This window comes from Acanthochromis polyacanthus, chromosome 8 (assembly GCF_021347895.1).
Source record: "Acanthochromis polyacanthus isolate Apoly-LR-REF ecotype Palm Island chromosome 8, KAUST_Apoly_ChrSc, whole genome shotgun sequence".
Lineage (NCBI taxonomy): Eukaryota > Metazoa > Chordata > Actinopteri > Pomacentridae > Acanthochromis > Acanthochromis polyacanthus.
The window spans coordinates 41,373,743-41,390,560 of NC_067120.1; the positions used below are offsets into that span (position 1 = coordinate 41,373,743).

The 16,818-nt window shown below is 44.8% G+C and overlaps 1 protein-coding gene across 1 annotated transcript; it reads right to left on the reverse strand.

The window, feature by feature from the left end:
• Positions 1-7: 7 nt before the first annotated feature.
• gpia (glucose-6-phosphate isomerase a) lies at positions 8-16,017 on the reverse strand. Its single transcript, XM_051952133.1, has 18 exons — positions 15,757-16,017; positions 14,034-14,124; positions 13,534-13,602; positions 9,163-9,282; positions 8,988-9,071; positions 6,734-6,880; positions 6,557-6,628; positions 6,365-6,409; positions 5,909-5,962; positions 5,658-5,718; positions 5,446-5,489; positions 3,746-3,898; positions 3,350-3,479; positions 3,095-3,171; positions 1,577-1,705; positions 1,403-1,478; positions 558-624; positions 8-364 (listed from the first exon to the last, which is right to left on the reverse strand). The coding sequence occupies exons 1-18, from the start codon at positions 15,873-15,875 to the stop codon at positions 241-243; spliced, it is 1,662 nt and encodes a 553-aa protein (XP_051808093.1). The 5' UTR covers positions 15,876-16,017; the 3' UTR covers positions 8-240.
• Positions 16,018-16,818: the final 801 nt, after the last annotated feature.

Consider the following 16,818-nt stretch of genomic DNA (forward strand, 5'->3'; position numbering starts at 1 on the left):
AGACAGCTTCAGTGACCAACAGGCTTTTATTTTGACCAACAGGCTTTTATTCTGACAGGCTAGGTGTGTTTCCACCTACAGGAATGTGGACGTGTCAAAGCAACATGTTTCCATTCAGGTTCGTCTACAGGTGAACACTCGTAACATCTCAGCCAATCACAGAACAGGAGGCGGGGCAGTGCAGGTACAGGTAAAGACTGGGTAACACCCTTCAGCCAATCACAGAGGAGGAGGCGGGGCTTATGCAAAGTTCTTCTTCAGGAAGTTGATGAGTCCGTTGGTGGACGAGTCGTGGGAGGAAACCTCTGAGGCGTCCTGCAGCTCCGGCTCGATCTTCTTCGCCAGCTGCTTCCCCAACTCCACCCTGCAGGAGACAGGTCACATTTAATGCACAGCACGGCCAGGAGAGGGCGCATTTAATGCACAGTGTGTACATATATATATATATATATATATATATATATATATATATATATATGTGTATGTGTGTGTGTGTGTGTGTGTGTGTGTGTGTGTGTGTGTATAAATGTACTGAAGTGTAGAACGGTCCGACTCACCCCCACTGGTCGTAGCTGTTGATGTTCCAGATGACGCCCTGAACGAAGATCTTGTGCTCGTACATGGCTAAAAAACAGGAAACGTGACATCATGAGTGCGTACCTGACAGACTTGTGATGTCATTGCCAGGTCACACCTGGAACAGTTCTGACATGGAGCCAGGTGAGGAAAGTAATGGAGTACATTTACTGTAACTGATGGATTGTTCTCATCTCTAACTGGAAGAGGAAGGCAGTAGAAGAAGCTGCTAGGTGGCGCCATGGAGCCGGTTTAACACCGACGGTTCAGACAGGAGTGAAGGAAACATCTGTCCAGAATGTGGACTTCAAGGTTCTTCATCTGAAGGACCAGAACTGAGGAGCTTCCATCATGAAACTCAAACATCTTCAGTCCAGTTCCTTCTACTGAGGCTGCCAAGTAACAGGAAGTACAAGTACTGCAGTAAATGTACTCACTCTGACCTGGAGGTCTGATAAACTACACATTCATGGTACAATACTAAAACTCTACTGCAGTACTACTGTAGTTCTTAGTTTCTCTTTAGGACTACCAATGAAACTGGACCTCCAGAGTTTAGTTCAGAACCCGGCATGTTTCAGGAACTGATCAAAGAATCACAGAAACTGGAACAACTCAAGAAATCAGAACAACTTCACGTTTCACAACCGACCTAGAATAATATACAGACTGAACCGATACTATACGGACTGAACCGATACTATACGGACTGAACCGATACTATACGGACTGAACCAACCTGCCCCTGTATGTACTCATACTATAAATGATACAGTATGTTAATAGAATACAGACTCTCCGTACCACCAGTACTCCCAGTACTCACCAACCAGAGCTCCCAGTGTGAACGGACTGAGCTTCTTGAAGACGATGGAGTTGCTCGGCTTGTTTCCCTCAAAGACCTTCAGATGAAAGGAGAAGAACCCAGTGAGTGCTTCTGATTCTGGTTTCAGATGGACTAGACCATCTGTCTCCTGGGTAAATGGTGTTTCTTACTAACTTTGTGAGGCAGCAGCTTCTCCAGAGCTTCTCCCTTCAGGCCTCCTGCCTCCAACTCCTTCCTGGCCTCGTCTGGAGTCTTTCCCTTCATCAGAGCTTCGGTCTGAGCCAGGAAGTTAGCCACCAGGATCTGCAGACAGGAAACCCATCAATAGAGACCGCTTCTCTGCTTCACCCTCAACCCGACTGGTGGAGGAAGATCTGCCTCCACCAACCAAAGGACTCAGAATCAGTCTGCCTTCGGACAAACCATCAGGACGTTTTATTTTATAAAGTTACACAGACGACCAAAAGGACAAAAATAAAAATATTCTATTTTAACCTTATTTTCCATTTCCACTGAGTTTGACATTTGGACCAGCACCAGCCCTGATCTTAATAAATATTCACTATTTTTCTGTGTTTTCACTTGTTGGCATTTTGTGTGATTTTTGTCGTCCTTTAACTTGTTTTGTGGTCATTTTATGCACATTTGTGTAAGTTTTGTGACACTTTGAGAACATTTTGTGTTATTTTGGGGTCATTTTTGGTCATTTTGTGACCATTTGTTGACATTTTGTGAACAAACATAAAATGTAATATTTTCCATATAATAAAGTGTAAACATGAATTACTGATGGGACCAAAAACATCCTCACCCCACAATAAAAATGTTTTATAATAATATTTTACACTGATCTTAACTAATGAATCTGAAATAACATTCAGGATTTTAACCATTTAAAAGCATTTTGTTTACATGATGTTGTTCTAAGAAGAATTGTTGCTTCACTTGTTATGTTTAAAAAACATCAATCATTAACTAAATGATTCATATTTTCTATAAGCCGAGTAAACTTTAGGCCACTGGAAGGCAGGAACTCCGTTGGAGGTCATGAACTCCTCATTAGTCTGTCATGGTGGCCGTTGCTGCTAAAGTCCCACAATGCTCTCTGCTTTCACCTCCTCTGGTCTCTACAGGATTAAACAGGAAGAAGCTCCCCCTGCTGGAACAAGAAGGAACTACAGCTGGTCTGCGGAGCATAAAGTCTACTTTTACCTGGTAAATATCTGCTGATTCTATTACAGGACTTGAATGGACAAAGAAAACTTTAGGAATATTTTTGGGGTCGTTAATGTTTCTCAGACACTTTTATTGATATTTTTAGGACATTTTTCAGCCATCATAATAATAGTTTACTTTTTTTGCCCAAACTTACTTGAATATTTTTTATACAATCTTCTCATCTTTAGAAAAATCTACTGATTCCAGCATTTATTAGCCAGAAGCGGTGAAACTGATCCTAATTTGAGCTTAAAGATGTTGGATTTTATCAGAATCTCTTCATTCTAAAGGTTTTATTTAGAAATTCGTCAAATATTAAAATATCTGCACTTATTAGATTATGTAAAAACTAAAAAAATGAGCCAAAAATGAGCCATCTCTAAGTTATAAAGGCACATTTGAACCGTTGGCACTAATTGGTTTAAATGTCATGTGAGTCCAGGTGTGTGGGACATCACACCAGGTGGGCGGTACCTTGTGGTGGAGGCTGTCTCTGATTGGATGCTGAGACTGAGCAGGAATGAGGAAGTCGGCAGGAATCATTCGAGTTCCTGGAGAGAAAAACAATAAGTCAGTCGACTCGTCACAGTACCTGAGCAGCGACACCGAGACCAGTCAGACCAGTCAGACTACAAAGAACTTTTCAGTCAGAAAACCATTTAAATCCCAATATTCCTTCACAATCACAACCAGGTGAGTTGTAGTGCATTAACCAGGTGAGTGGTCTACCTTGGTGGATGAGCTGGTAGAAGGCGTGCTGTCCGTTGGTTCCTGGTTCTCCCCAGACTATTGGTCCGGTGTGATGGTTGACTCGGCTGCCATCTTTAGTGATGTACTTCCCGTTAGACTCCATGTCGCCCTGCAGGACCAGCAGGTAAATACGACACGTCACATGTATACGAAGCAATATATAGAATATTTAACCAGGTGTCTGGTCACATGATCCGACAGATCCAATGACAGAGCAAATCTTTGTTTACATCACTGCTTTCTAAACTCTCAAAGTTGTTTGCCAGACCTGGATGGAGGTAAAAGGAGGAAGTACAGCTAAAAAATGATCACATGACCTGCTCCGTCACATGACCTGCTCCGTCACATGACCTGCTCCGTCACATGACCACTGACCTGCTGGAAGTAGGCGGCGAAGCGGTGCATGTACTGGTCGTAGGGCAGCAGAGCCTGAGTCTCAGCCTGGAAGAAGTTGATGTACCAAACACCCAGCAGAGCCAGCAGGACAGGAACGTTCTGGTCCAGAGGGGAACCTCGGAAGTGGTTGTCCTGCAGGAGAATAAGGAGAAGAGCATGAAGGTTCAGCTTCATGGACTGAAGAACTGTTAAACTGGATGTTTTTAATTCAGCTGGAATCATAAACCTGCTGCTGTCCTTCCGTCAGATCAGTCTCCGTTTATGCAGCTTTATGGGTTTTATTGGGTTTGTGTTTTTTTAAATGGTGTTTTATGGTTGCTGCTGTCTGAACTGTGCACCTCTAATGTTCTTCTAAAAACACTTTGACTCTCAAATTGTTTTGTGGTTTAATTTTTGTCTCTCATTTCTGAACGTCTACATTTAAAGAAGAACTAGAGAATAAAGTCCAGTCAGCTTCTGGCTTCTCTTTGACCAGAGGGTTAGGGGTTCTTCCGGTTCTATGACCAGAGGGTTAGGGGTTCTTCTGGTTCTATGACCAGAGGGTTAGGGGTTCTTCCGGTTCTATGACCAGAGGGTTAGGGGTTCTTCTGGTTCTATGACCAGAGGGTTAGGGGTTCTTCCGGTTCTATGACCAGAGGGTTAGGGGTTCTTCTGGTTCTATGACCAGAGGGTTAGGGGTTCTTCCGGTTCTATGACCAGAGGGTTAGGGGTTCTTCCGGTTCTATGACCAGAGGGTTAGGGGTTCTTCCGGTTCTTTGACCAGAGGGTTAGGGGTTCTTCTGGTTCTATGACCAGAGGGTTAGGGGTTCTTCCGGTTCTTTGACCAGAGGGTTAGGGGTTCTTCTGGTTCTATGACCAGAGGGTTAGGGGTTCTTCCGGTTCTATGACCAGAGGGTTAGGGGTTCTTCCGGTTCTATGACCAGAGGGTTAGGGGTTCTTCCGGTTCTATGACCAGAGGGTTAGGGGTTCTTCCGGTTCTATGACCAGAGGGTTAGGGGTTCTTCCGGTTCTATGACCAGAGGGTTAGGGGTTCTTCCGGTTCTATGACCAGAGGGTTAGGGGTTCTTCTGGTTCTATGACCAGAGGGTTAGGGGTTCTTCCGGTTCTATGACCAGAGGGTTAGGGGTTCTTCTGGTTCTATGACCAGAGGGTTAGGGGTTCTTCTGGTTCTATGACCAGAGGGTTAGGGGTTCTTCCGGTTCTATGACCAGAGGGTTAGGGGTTCTTCTGGTTCTTTGACCAGAGGGTTAGGGGTTCTTCCGGTTCTATGACCAGAGGGTTAGGGGTTCTTCTGGTTCTTTGACCAGAGGGTTAGGGGTTCTTCTGGTTCTATGACCAGAGGGTTAGGGGTTCTTCCGGTTCTTTGACCAGAGGGTTAGGGGTTCTTCCGGTTCTATGACCAGAGGGTTAGGGGTTCTTCCGGTTCTATGACCAGAGGGTTAGGGGTTCTTCCGGTTCTATGACCAGAGGGTTAGGGGTTCTTCCGGTTCTATGACCAGAGGGTTAGGGGTTCTTCCGGTTCTATGACCAGAGGGTTAGGGGTTCTTCCGGTTCTATGACCAGAGGGTTAGGGGTTCTTCCGGTTCTATGACCAGAGGGTTAGGGGTTCTTCCGGTTCTATGACCAGAGGGTTAGGGGTTCTTCCGGTTCTATGACCAGAGGGTTAGGGGTTCTCTTACCATCCAGTGAGCTCCAGCCAGAAGCTGCTCAAAGTTCTCAAAGCCTGAAACACAAACAGATGGAAATTTAAATTCTCTGAAGGTCTGAAGATGTACTGGTACTAAACGAGTACTAAACTGGTATTTTACTGGTTTCTGACATTTCAAATATGTTTTCTACGTGTATGTTTCAGTTCTGAGTCAATAATCAATAATCTGATGATCAGACGTACCTATGTGCAGGGCGATGGACAGACCGATGGCCGACCACAGAGAGTAACGACCTCCCACCCACTGAGGACAAGCAAACATGACATCACATGGGTATTCACCAATCAGAGCGCATGATAAAAGCATCACAAAGTTACAGTTCAGGTTAGAGGAGCTCTGAGGAACAGGAGGACGTCTGAGACCTTCACACCTGACAGAAGCTTTAGATCCACACAGAAACCAAAAAGCAACAATCATCATCTTCATCACTTACGTCCCAGAACTCGAACATGTTTTCTGTATCGATGCCAAAGTCCTTCACTTTCACCTGCAGAGAGAAAAAAAGGTTTAACTGGAAACTTTCAGTGCTGTAACCCAGTAAACCTGGGTGTAATCAGATTACTTTCCCTGATCACTGTCAGACAAGTTGATCATCGATGACATCAAACTGATCATTGATGACATGGAAAAGAAAAGTTTGTATAATTGTAGAAGCTTCAGGAGGAACCACTAGGACTTAGGGTTAGGCTTCTTGTTGAAGAACCTCTCAGAGAAGTCCACATGGTTCCTCCTGAAGCTCCTACGATCACCACGATGACTTAGAACCTACTCAGACAAACTCAGATGTTGTGACAGAATTAGGATTCTGAAGACATTAACGTCAGACAAACTGATTTATCAGCTTCTGAGAGCCGATCAGGGATCAATAATGATTGGATGAACAACTCACCGCGTTGGTGGAAAGAGCCACGAAGTGTTTGGCCACGGCGGATTTCTGCAGAGAAAAAAACAGAAGGAGCTTCATCACCTCCCGCAGTAAACTCAACAGTCAGTGAATGCATCGATCAATAAACACATTGATCAATAAACTCATCCATCAATAAATTCATCTATTTATAAACTCATCGATCGATAAACTCACGTCTCCGGCCGTCTGCAGGAACCAGTCTTTGGCTGACTCTGCGTTGGTGATGGTCTCCTGGGTGGTGAAGGTCTGAAGACAGAAGGAACCTCCAGTCAGAGATGGGTGGTCATCAATAGATCATTGATTATTGATCAGCTGCAACACGCCAATCACAAACCAGATCTACTGTCTGACCTTGGAGGCGATGATGAAGAGCGTCGTCTCTGCATTCAGGTGAGCTAAGGTCTTGGCCAGGTGAGTCCCGTCTATGTTGGAGACGAACCAGACGTTTGGTCCTCCGGCTGAGTAGGGCTTCAGAGCCTCCGTCACCATCAGGGGTCCCTGAACGCACCACAGCAGTCACAGTTAACTTTAGTCACCATCAGAAGTCCCTGAATGCACCACAGCAGTCACAGTTAACTTCAGTCACCATCAGAGGTCCCTGAATGCACCACAGCAGTCACAGTTAACTTCAGTCACCATCAGAGGTCCCTGAACGCACCACAGCAGTCACAGTTAACTTCAGTCACCATCAGAAGTCCCTGAATGCACCACAGCAGTCACAGTTAACTTCAGTCACCATCAGAGGTCCCTGAACGCACCACAACAATCAGTTAACTTCAGTCACCATCAGAAGTCCCTGAATGCACCACAGCAATCACAGGTAGCTTTGGTAACCATGTCTTTTAGATCCTATCCCAATAGACTGTTCTAGGAGGCTGTACCTTTAATTCTTCAATGTTAGATCTGATTAATCTCTCTCTAGTAACAGGCTATGTACCACAGGCTTTTAAGGTTGCTGTCATCAAACCTATATTTAAAAAGCCTTCTCTAGATCCAGATGTGTTAGCTAACTATAGACCGATATCCAACCTACCATTTCTCTCTAAAATTCTGGAGAGAACAGTTGTAGATCAATGATGTGAACACTTACAAAGGAATAATTTGAAGAGTTTCAGTCAGGCTTCAGAGTGCATCATAGCACAGAAACAGCTCTGGTGAAAGTTACTAATGACCTTCTCATAGCATCAGATAATGGACTAGTCTCTATACTTGTTTTGTTGGACCTTAGAGCAGCGTTTGACACAATCGACCACAAACTTCTATTACAGCGACTAGAACATTGTATTGGCATTAAAGGGACAGTACTGGACTGGTTTAAATCCTACTCATCAGACAGGTTCCAGTTTGACTATTCTGAGCATACTAAGGTTAATCATGGAGTTCCTCAGGGTTCTGTCTTAGGACCGATGCTGTTCACATTATACATGCTTCCTTTAAGCAATATTATTAGGAAGCATTGTATTAACTTCCATTGTTATGTTGACGACACTCAGTTGTATTTATCTATGAAGACCTGAATGAGCTGTAATTTCCTGCTACTAAATTCAGACCAGACTGAAGTCACTGCTCTGGCCCCAAACATCTTAGAAACTCGCTTTCAAAGCATAAAGTTTCTCTGGATGGCATCACGTTGGCCTCCAGTACTACTGTGAGAAATCTCAGAGTTATCTTTGACCAGGACATGTCCTTTAACTCACACATAAAAGGACATGTCCTGGGCAAAGATAACTGAGGTTCGCAAGATGCAGCGCCGATGTCTGTCCGTGTTCCACACTCCGGTCGGACGGTGATTTCTGTTGCATTGCGCGCTCACTTTCACTTTTGATGACGTATCGTGCTGAGACGATTACTCGAGGCTTCGTTAGCTGCAGTCCTAGTCCCAATAGTTCTCTGAAACATCTACAGTTGATCCAAAACACTGCAGCCAGAGTACTGACAGGAGTTAGCAAAAGAGATCATATTTCTCTTTTACTGGTTTCTCTTCATTGACTTCCTGTTAAATCCAGAATAGAATTTAAAATCCTTCTTCTGACATATAAAGCTCTTAATAACCAATCTCCATCATATCTTAAAGATCTGATAGTACCTTATTATCCTAGTAGAACTCTTGGCTCTCAAGCTGCAGGCTTACTTGTTGTTCCTAGAATTTCTAAAAGTAGAATGGGAGGCAGAGCCTTCAGTTATCAGCTCCTCTCCTGTGGAACCTGCTCCCAGTTTGGGTTCTGGAGGCAGATACCCTCTCTGTTTTAAGACCAGGCTTAAAACGTTCCTTTTTGACAAATCTTATAGTTGGGGCTGACTGGGTGACCCACAGGGGTTCGGCTTGTGTCTTCATTGCACAGCTGACTCCCTCTTGGACGTCCCTTCGTTCTGCCTCTAGTCATGCTGCTATAGGCCTATAGGCTGCTGGGGGACTTCTCTGGACGCACTGAGCCCTTCTCTATCTACCTTTACATTTAATATGTATACCGTTATTGCAGTACACTAACCCCGTTTCTCCCTGTGCCCTTCCTCCAAGTGTCCCTGGTCCCAGAGCTGGATGCTTCAGATCTGTGGTTGATGTTTGTTTGTGATGCAAGTGTGATGTAAGTGTGACATCACTCACCAGGTCAGATCCTCCGATGCCGATGTTCACGACGTCAGTGATGCTTTTACCGCTGAAACCTTTCCAGTCCCCGCTACGTACCCTCTGAACACACACACACACACACACTCATTAAACACACAAACACGCATTAAACACACATCAAACACACATTAAACACACATCAAACACACACCTGGCAGAAGGCTTTCATTTTGTCCAGAACTCGGTTCACTTCCGGCATCACATCTTTTCCGTCGACGATAATCGGTTTGTTGGATCGATTCCTCAGAGCGATGTGGAGCACGGCACGACCCTGCAGACACAACACGACACGCTTAGAGACACACAACACGACACACTTAGAGACGCACAACACGACACGCTTAGAGACGCACGACACGACACGCTTAGAGACACACGACACGACACGCTTAGAGACACACAACACGACACGCTTAGAGACACACAACACGACACGCTTAGAGACACACAACACGACACGCTTAGAGACACACAACACGACACGCTTAGAGACACACAACACGACACGCTTAGAGACACACAACACGACACGCTTAGAGACACACAACAAGACACGCTTAGAGACACACAACACGACACGCTTAGAGACACACAACACGACACGCTTAGAGACACACAACACGACACGCTTAGAGACACACAACACGACACGCTTAGAGACACACAACACGACACGCTTAGAGACACACGACACGACACGCTTAGAGACGCACGACACGACACGCTTAGAGACGCACGACACGACACGCTTAGAGACGCACGACACGACACGCTTAGAGACGCACGACACGACACGCTTAGAGACGCACGACACGACACGCTTAGAGACGCACGACACGACACGCTTAGAGACGCACGACACGACACGCTTAGAGACGCACGACACGACACGCTTAGAGACGCACGACACGACACGCTTAGAGACACACGACACGACACGCTTAGAGACACACGACACGACACGCTTAGAGACACACAACACGACACGCTTAGAGACACACAACACGACACGCTTAGAGACACACAACACGACACGCTTAGAGACACACAACACGACACGCTTAGAGACACACAACACGACACGCTTAGAGACACACAACACGACACGCTTAGAGACACACAACACGACACGCTTAGAGACACACAACACGACACGCTTAGAGACACACAACACGACACGCTTAGAGACACACAACACGACACGCTTAGAGACACACAACACGACACGCTTAGAGACACACAACACGACACGCTTAGAGACACACAACACGACACGCTTAGAGACACACAACACGACACGCTTAGAGACACACAACACGACACACTTAGAGACACACAACACGACACACTTAGAGACACACAACACGACACACTTAGAGACACACAACATGACACACTTAGAGACACACAACACGACACACTTAGAGACACACAACACAAGCAGCATGGCTCAGAAACAGAGAACAGAGGATCTAGTAGTTAGAGATCCATCGAGCATGGAGGAACATCTACTGATGATGAGCAGAAGAGAGCAAACATGGAGATAGAAGAACATCTATAGGAGGAACAAGCTGGAGGTTTTGGAAGACGTTTCTAGAAACGTCTTCCAAAACCTCCAGCTGATTCCTCCTGAAGCTCCTATAATCTCCAGGACCTGGATGACTGAGAACCAGTGTTGTTTTTGGCAGCCAATTTAGATTTAGTCTTAGTTTTAGTCTTTTGGACGAAATCCTTATTCTATTTAGTCACAATTTAGTCATTTCTATAAGTGATAGTTTTAGTCCAGTTTTAGTCGACGAAAACTCAAAAGGTTTTAGTCTAGTTTTAGTCTAGACGTATTAGCCTTTTATCAAATTATGTATTATTAACCTCACTGACAAAATGACAGTGGATTCACTGTTCATTACTACAAAAATGCCAACAAAGATATTCCTTCTTCAGGACTTGCGGGTTTATTTTTTGTCAGTTTAGAGTAGTATGTTAAGGTTAAAGCTGCTGTCCGGAGTTTGAAAAGCGTCTCCTAAAACACTGTTGGTCCCTCCCTCTGATTTCCTTTATTTGTGCACGCGCTCAGTACATGAGAGAAGTGCCCGGAGTGCTGCAGCATCTCGCCTGTTTTGCTGTTTTCCCCTCTTCTGCATTTAGTACATTTAGTAAATAATAAAGGAATTACGTTAGAATGCTGTATTGAGTCTAACTTGTCCTAATACCAAAATAACATGAATCTGCTAGGACGAACGAGTAAAGTTTCAATATGTGATTACACTCGTGTATCCCTCTGGATGACGTTGTTTATCAAACTTAGTGCATTTACGCGTGTATATGTGTTACATTGTTTATTTATTTCTATCTAGAGTTCAGAATTGCATGACTCCTCTGACGAAGAGTATGTCCCAGACGCCCCAACATCTTCCTCCAGAGGTCGGGCATCTAAACGAAGCCGTCAGGCGGGCTATGGAGGCCGTGGTCGGGGAGCGACGCGAGCACCCCGAGCCAAAAAACATCCTGCAGTCTCTTGGCCTGACAAGCCGTGGGATCGGTAACTTTTCTGGAAGTTGCTGATCCCTGATGCTCTCTCCTCCACAAGCAAAACAAATGTGCGCGCGGTTGCGTAGTGCGTAGCTCGCCCACCTCTGCATGGGCTTGCTTGCTGTGCGTGTAACCGTTGATTGACAGCATGACAAAGCTGAAGCTCGAACTTGATTGGTCGGCAGCGACCGGCGCTTTTTGGAATAACATGGGGGTCTATGAGAGGAAGGCGGAGCTCAGGAATAAATTTTCATATCGGTTCATACTAACTTTATATTATAGTATCGAACTAGACTATTTTCATTTATATAATTTTCTTTCATTAACATTACTTTATAGAAATCTGTTTTCACTTTGACATTAAAGAGTTTTTTCCAATAAATTTCTGTTAAGAGAGCCAAATTTTATTGACCATGATTGATTTATGAAAGCAATAAAAAGGTAAAACATCAAAGGAGGTGAATACTTATGATAGGCACTGTACGTCCTCCTCAGAGACACGACCTCTAAGGCTGCTCATCCCCCGTATGTCAGAAATGCAGCTTTTATTTATCAGTTATTGATCAGAAATCATGGCTCCATAGAATGAGTCCATTTATTATTGATGTACAGAAAAATATGATCTAAAAATGGCTCCAATTAATTCAGTTAATATTAATGAAGGAACACTAAAGGAACACTAGAGGAACCAGCGGCTGAAACCGTTTAACTAGAATTAAATCAGAACTTTAACTCTGACTCTAGTTTCTGTTCTACTGATTCTGGTTCTACAGGATATGTTTGGTTCTAGATTGTCGGGTTCTATGATCTAAAGACTTCATTCTGTGAAGTTATGAGAATTATATCAATAAATCAAACTTTATCGACAACCTGCCCTTAAATCAACACAGCAGTTACACAACAGCATGACCAAACACTGCGTGTGTGTGTGTGTGTGTGTGTGTGTGTGTGTGTGTGTGTGTTTCCTGAATGACTCAGCTTCAGTAAACCTGTAGAGTCACTGTGACTCTCAGAACTACTGATCTCTGCAGGTTTCAGTGTTTCAGGTCCAGTTCTGAACCCTGGTGGTTCTGGTACCAGACAGTTCTGGTTCTGACCAGCATGTTTTGAAGGGTTAGATGTTTACAGTTTGTCTGCTTTAAATGTTTCACTGTAAATTTTGTTGTAAACTAAATGACTGCCAGCCAATCACAGAGCGACAAACTCACCTGCTGGATCTCAGGTAAAGCCAACGTTAATCTGGAGATCAGTTCAGACCTGCTCACAAACCTACAGCTCAGACAAGCTCTGCAACCGCTGTTACTGTGGCGTTACTCTGTAGCTGTGGCGTTACTCTGTTACTGTGGCGTTACTCTGTTACTGTGGCGTTACTCTGTTACTGTGGCGTTACTGTGGCGTTACTCTGTTACTGTGGCGTTACTCTGTTACTGTGGCGTTACTCTGTTACTGTGGCGTTACTCTGTTACTGTGGCGTTACTCTGTTACTGTGGCGTTACTCTGTTACTGTGGCGTTACTCTGTAGCTGTCGCACTATTTTATTACTGTGGCATTATTCTGTTGAAGTTGTGTTGCATCACGGTGTTGCATTATTTTTTTTGCATTATTCCGTTGCGTTATTCCGTTGCGTTATTTTGTTGCATTGTTCTTTCCCTATCCTGTCTCTACACTAGCCTTTAGCTGCAGTAGAACATGACTGATTTATTAAAGGTAGAATTCTATCTCCACTGCATTGGTTTTAGTTTTTCTGCTGCAGCTCAGACAAACTATCTTTGGAACACATTGGAGGAAAACAACGTGTGAAATCCTGCGACAACTTTATGAGCCTCACGCTGTGTTCTGATTGGTCCACAATCTGTTTAGATCCCAGACTGTCCCTGATTCTACAGTTTCTTCTGCTGATCAGATGAAACTCGGTTCATCCGTTGCGACCATCAGCAGCGCGCTGAGCTGCTGAGCTGCGATGGAGGTTTTTCTCCTCCTGAACGTTCCGTACCTCAGTGAAGTTGATCTTCTCTCCAGAGAACATCTTCTCTCGAGCCTCCTCCACGCCCCTCGCCTTGGCCTGAACACAGAACATTCAGCTGGTGTCAGACTCGGATAAGAAAACCTGTGTTTCCTCACAATTCAACAAGCAGCACAAAGATGCAGCGTGGCTCAACGGCCCTTTTCTCTTTCCACATGCAGTGTGGCAACTTTTCCTGTTTCACCAGAGCTTTGAGCAACAGATTCCAGTATTTAAACTCCAGAGTTCAGGTCAGATAAGGAGCAGCGGCCGAGTTCACGCTTTACCTGCAGCTCCACCTGCGACGGGCTGCGGGTGGAGGTTCACAGCATCCACCTGCAGCCCGTCAGCGTGCAGCAGCCGCATGCTGACGGGCTGCAGGTGGATGCTGTGAACCTTCACTCGTTCATCTCGGTGGATTTTTATTGGCTGGACTCTGAGCTGCATGTTTGTGTGGTTTGTTTTTGAGAATAAAAGCTTCCTGTGGTTACCATGGCGACCAGCATGTCCATGACCTCCTGTGTGATCAGGTTCTTGGAGTAGTCGAGCAGAATTTCTCCGTCGTCCGTCTTCAGAGTCGTGCTGTGAAGCAACAGAAAAAACTTTATTAACAGCAGCGACCGTCGACAAACAGACGGTAAAAAAGAAACTAAAAGAGAAAAACAAACGGCAAGAACAGACACACCATTAAATAATAAAAGTGATGTTATTCTAATTATTATTATTAATAATCCTTTAGTTCATGAAACATTCAAACTTTATGAAACCGTTTTATTGAGCTGAAGATTTTCTGTCTGTGAAACAACAAATACTCTAATATTTACAGAAACATGAAAATATTTAACATTTCTGGAACATATTGGACTTTCAGAGAATCAGTTTCTGTTTACTGATCCACTGACTATTTCAATTATTCTTCATTTAATCTCTCAAACGCTAAAAAAATCATCCAAACATGTTTTAAAATTAATTCTGGATAAAGTTTTAAAACTTTTAGTTTAGCTGAAACAGAAAATCCACAAATATTCTAAGAAAACTTTAAATCTCCTCTGAGATGCTAAAATGTGAAAATATTCAACATCTTCATAACCATCTGGTCTGAAATTGAAATAAAACAGTAAATTAATAAAAATGATGAGTTCAGCTTCATGTTTCTGATTTTCTGATTGATTCAATTAAATGAAGTATAATCCTGAGACTAAAAGAGGAAAATCATCAAATCTTGTTTTAAGCTGAAAACAGAACAAATGATTTTCTTAGTTTATAAGTTTTTTGAATAAACAGACTTTTGTGAATTAATTATTTAATGTTCAGAAATGAAACCTTTTAGTTGAATCAGATTAAAAAGAAAAACAGAAAACATTTTCTACCGTCATTAATATTATTAGACATAATTATAATCATTGAATTATTATAATTACGGTCATTATTAATATTATTTTGCTCTGAGGCCGACGTGCCGCTCATCACGTCGCCGTGTTTCCGCCTCCAGTGACTCAGAGTCTCTCTGAGCTTCAGTCTAAAGTTTAATGCGTTAAATGGGGTAAAACACAACAGGCGAGCTCACACAGGTACCATCACCTGTCAGAATGATTTAATAAACCTGTCAGGATGATTCAAAACACCTCAAATCAGTAAAAGTTTAATTAAAAACACGGAAATGATGGAGCCCCTGCCTGTCCGATGACGGAAGCAGGGACTTTAGCATGTCGGCTAATCCTAACTCTGTTATGAGCCGGGGCTGTTGGAGCCCAGAACATCCGCAGGGCGGCTAACGGGACGAAGCTGTCCGATAATGGAAACAGGACTGCGGGCAGCGACACGACAGACGCCTCTGTCCGATAACGGAACCAGTGACATTAGCGCAGCAGCTACTAGAACCGGGGGGTTGGACCGCCGGTGACAGCGGACCTGCGGCCGTTTAACGGCCTCTTGGCGGGGAACAGGACGGATAAACAGACGGCCGGTCTGACTACCAACGCTAGAACCGTCTGTAAAGGCGGATTCAGACGGAAAGTGGCGGAGTTCTCCGGTGACCTTGTAGCCGAGCGGAGGAGGAGGAGGAGCGTTAACAGGGAGAACAATCGGAGACACCTGCGGGGTTAATCGGGCCGCACCCGGCCGTCAGGTCGCTGCCTGCAGCGGAACATCCCGCCCCCTCTCCCCCCCCCCCATCCTCCTCCGTCCCCCGGCCCGGAGCAGCTTTCTCCCCACCTGAACTTGTTGAACCGCTCCGGGTCTCCGTCGAACATCGCCCGCATGTTCAGGCCGCCGCCGTTCGCCTTGAACCACTGCTGCAGCTTCTGGAAGGTCGGGTCTTCGGTCAGAGCCATGGCGGTGTCCGCGGTTCTGCTGCTTCTGCTGTCGCTCTGGAAGTCTGGATGCTGCCCCCCGGGTGACTCGGACCTCAGTATCCGCTGGAGGACTGAGGCTCGGTGGGTACAGCAGGAGGGTGGAGCCGCTGCAGACTGGGTGATGTCAGAGCGGCCTGAGCCAATCACAGCAGAGGACTCTCTCCTCCCACTGCTGTAACCCCACCCACTGCCGTGTGGCGTCACGCATAGATATATATGTATGGCGTCACGTACAGGCTGAGAGCAGGTATGGAGCACTGGCTCGTGAGCGCTGTATGGGGAGCGACGTCTCCACATGGCGGCCATCTTGGGACAGGGCTGCTCGATCACTCATAACATTAAAGTCAATGGAGCATGTATTTTAAAATCACTGTAGATTGCTCAATTTTCAACCGATTTTAGAACAGCTTGGTTTGTTATAAACGTCAGAGATGTACTTCTTTTACTGCTTACATAAGAATAATTAAAACCATTGAATTCATATAAAAATTATATTAATTATACTGACAGTCCATAGAAACTCTGAGGTAGAAATGTAGGCAGAATTCTACTTGTAGGGGGGTTGTAATGATTCATTGTGGATTTACTGATGATCGAGTGCCCTGGTAGTTGAGATAATGATGAGTTGTCATTTTGTCATGATTCACTGCACATGGGTTGGTCACTTTGCAAAAGTGAACCAAATACACACCAAGCAACACTCAGTGAGTATCTGCACAATGTGAGAATGGGTTTGAAGGCCTATATAAAGGCCCAAAAAAGGCCACCATTGTTAGTCCAGTGAACAGCATCATGCCGCGTCTATCACATGAACAACGTCTCCGGGCACTGGGTATGGTGGAGGCCGCTTTGAGCTACAGTGATGTATCCAGGCGTATGGGCTGTTCCCAACCCACAATCAGAAGCCTGGTCCAAAGCATGC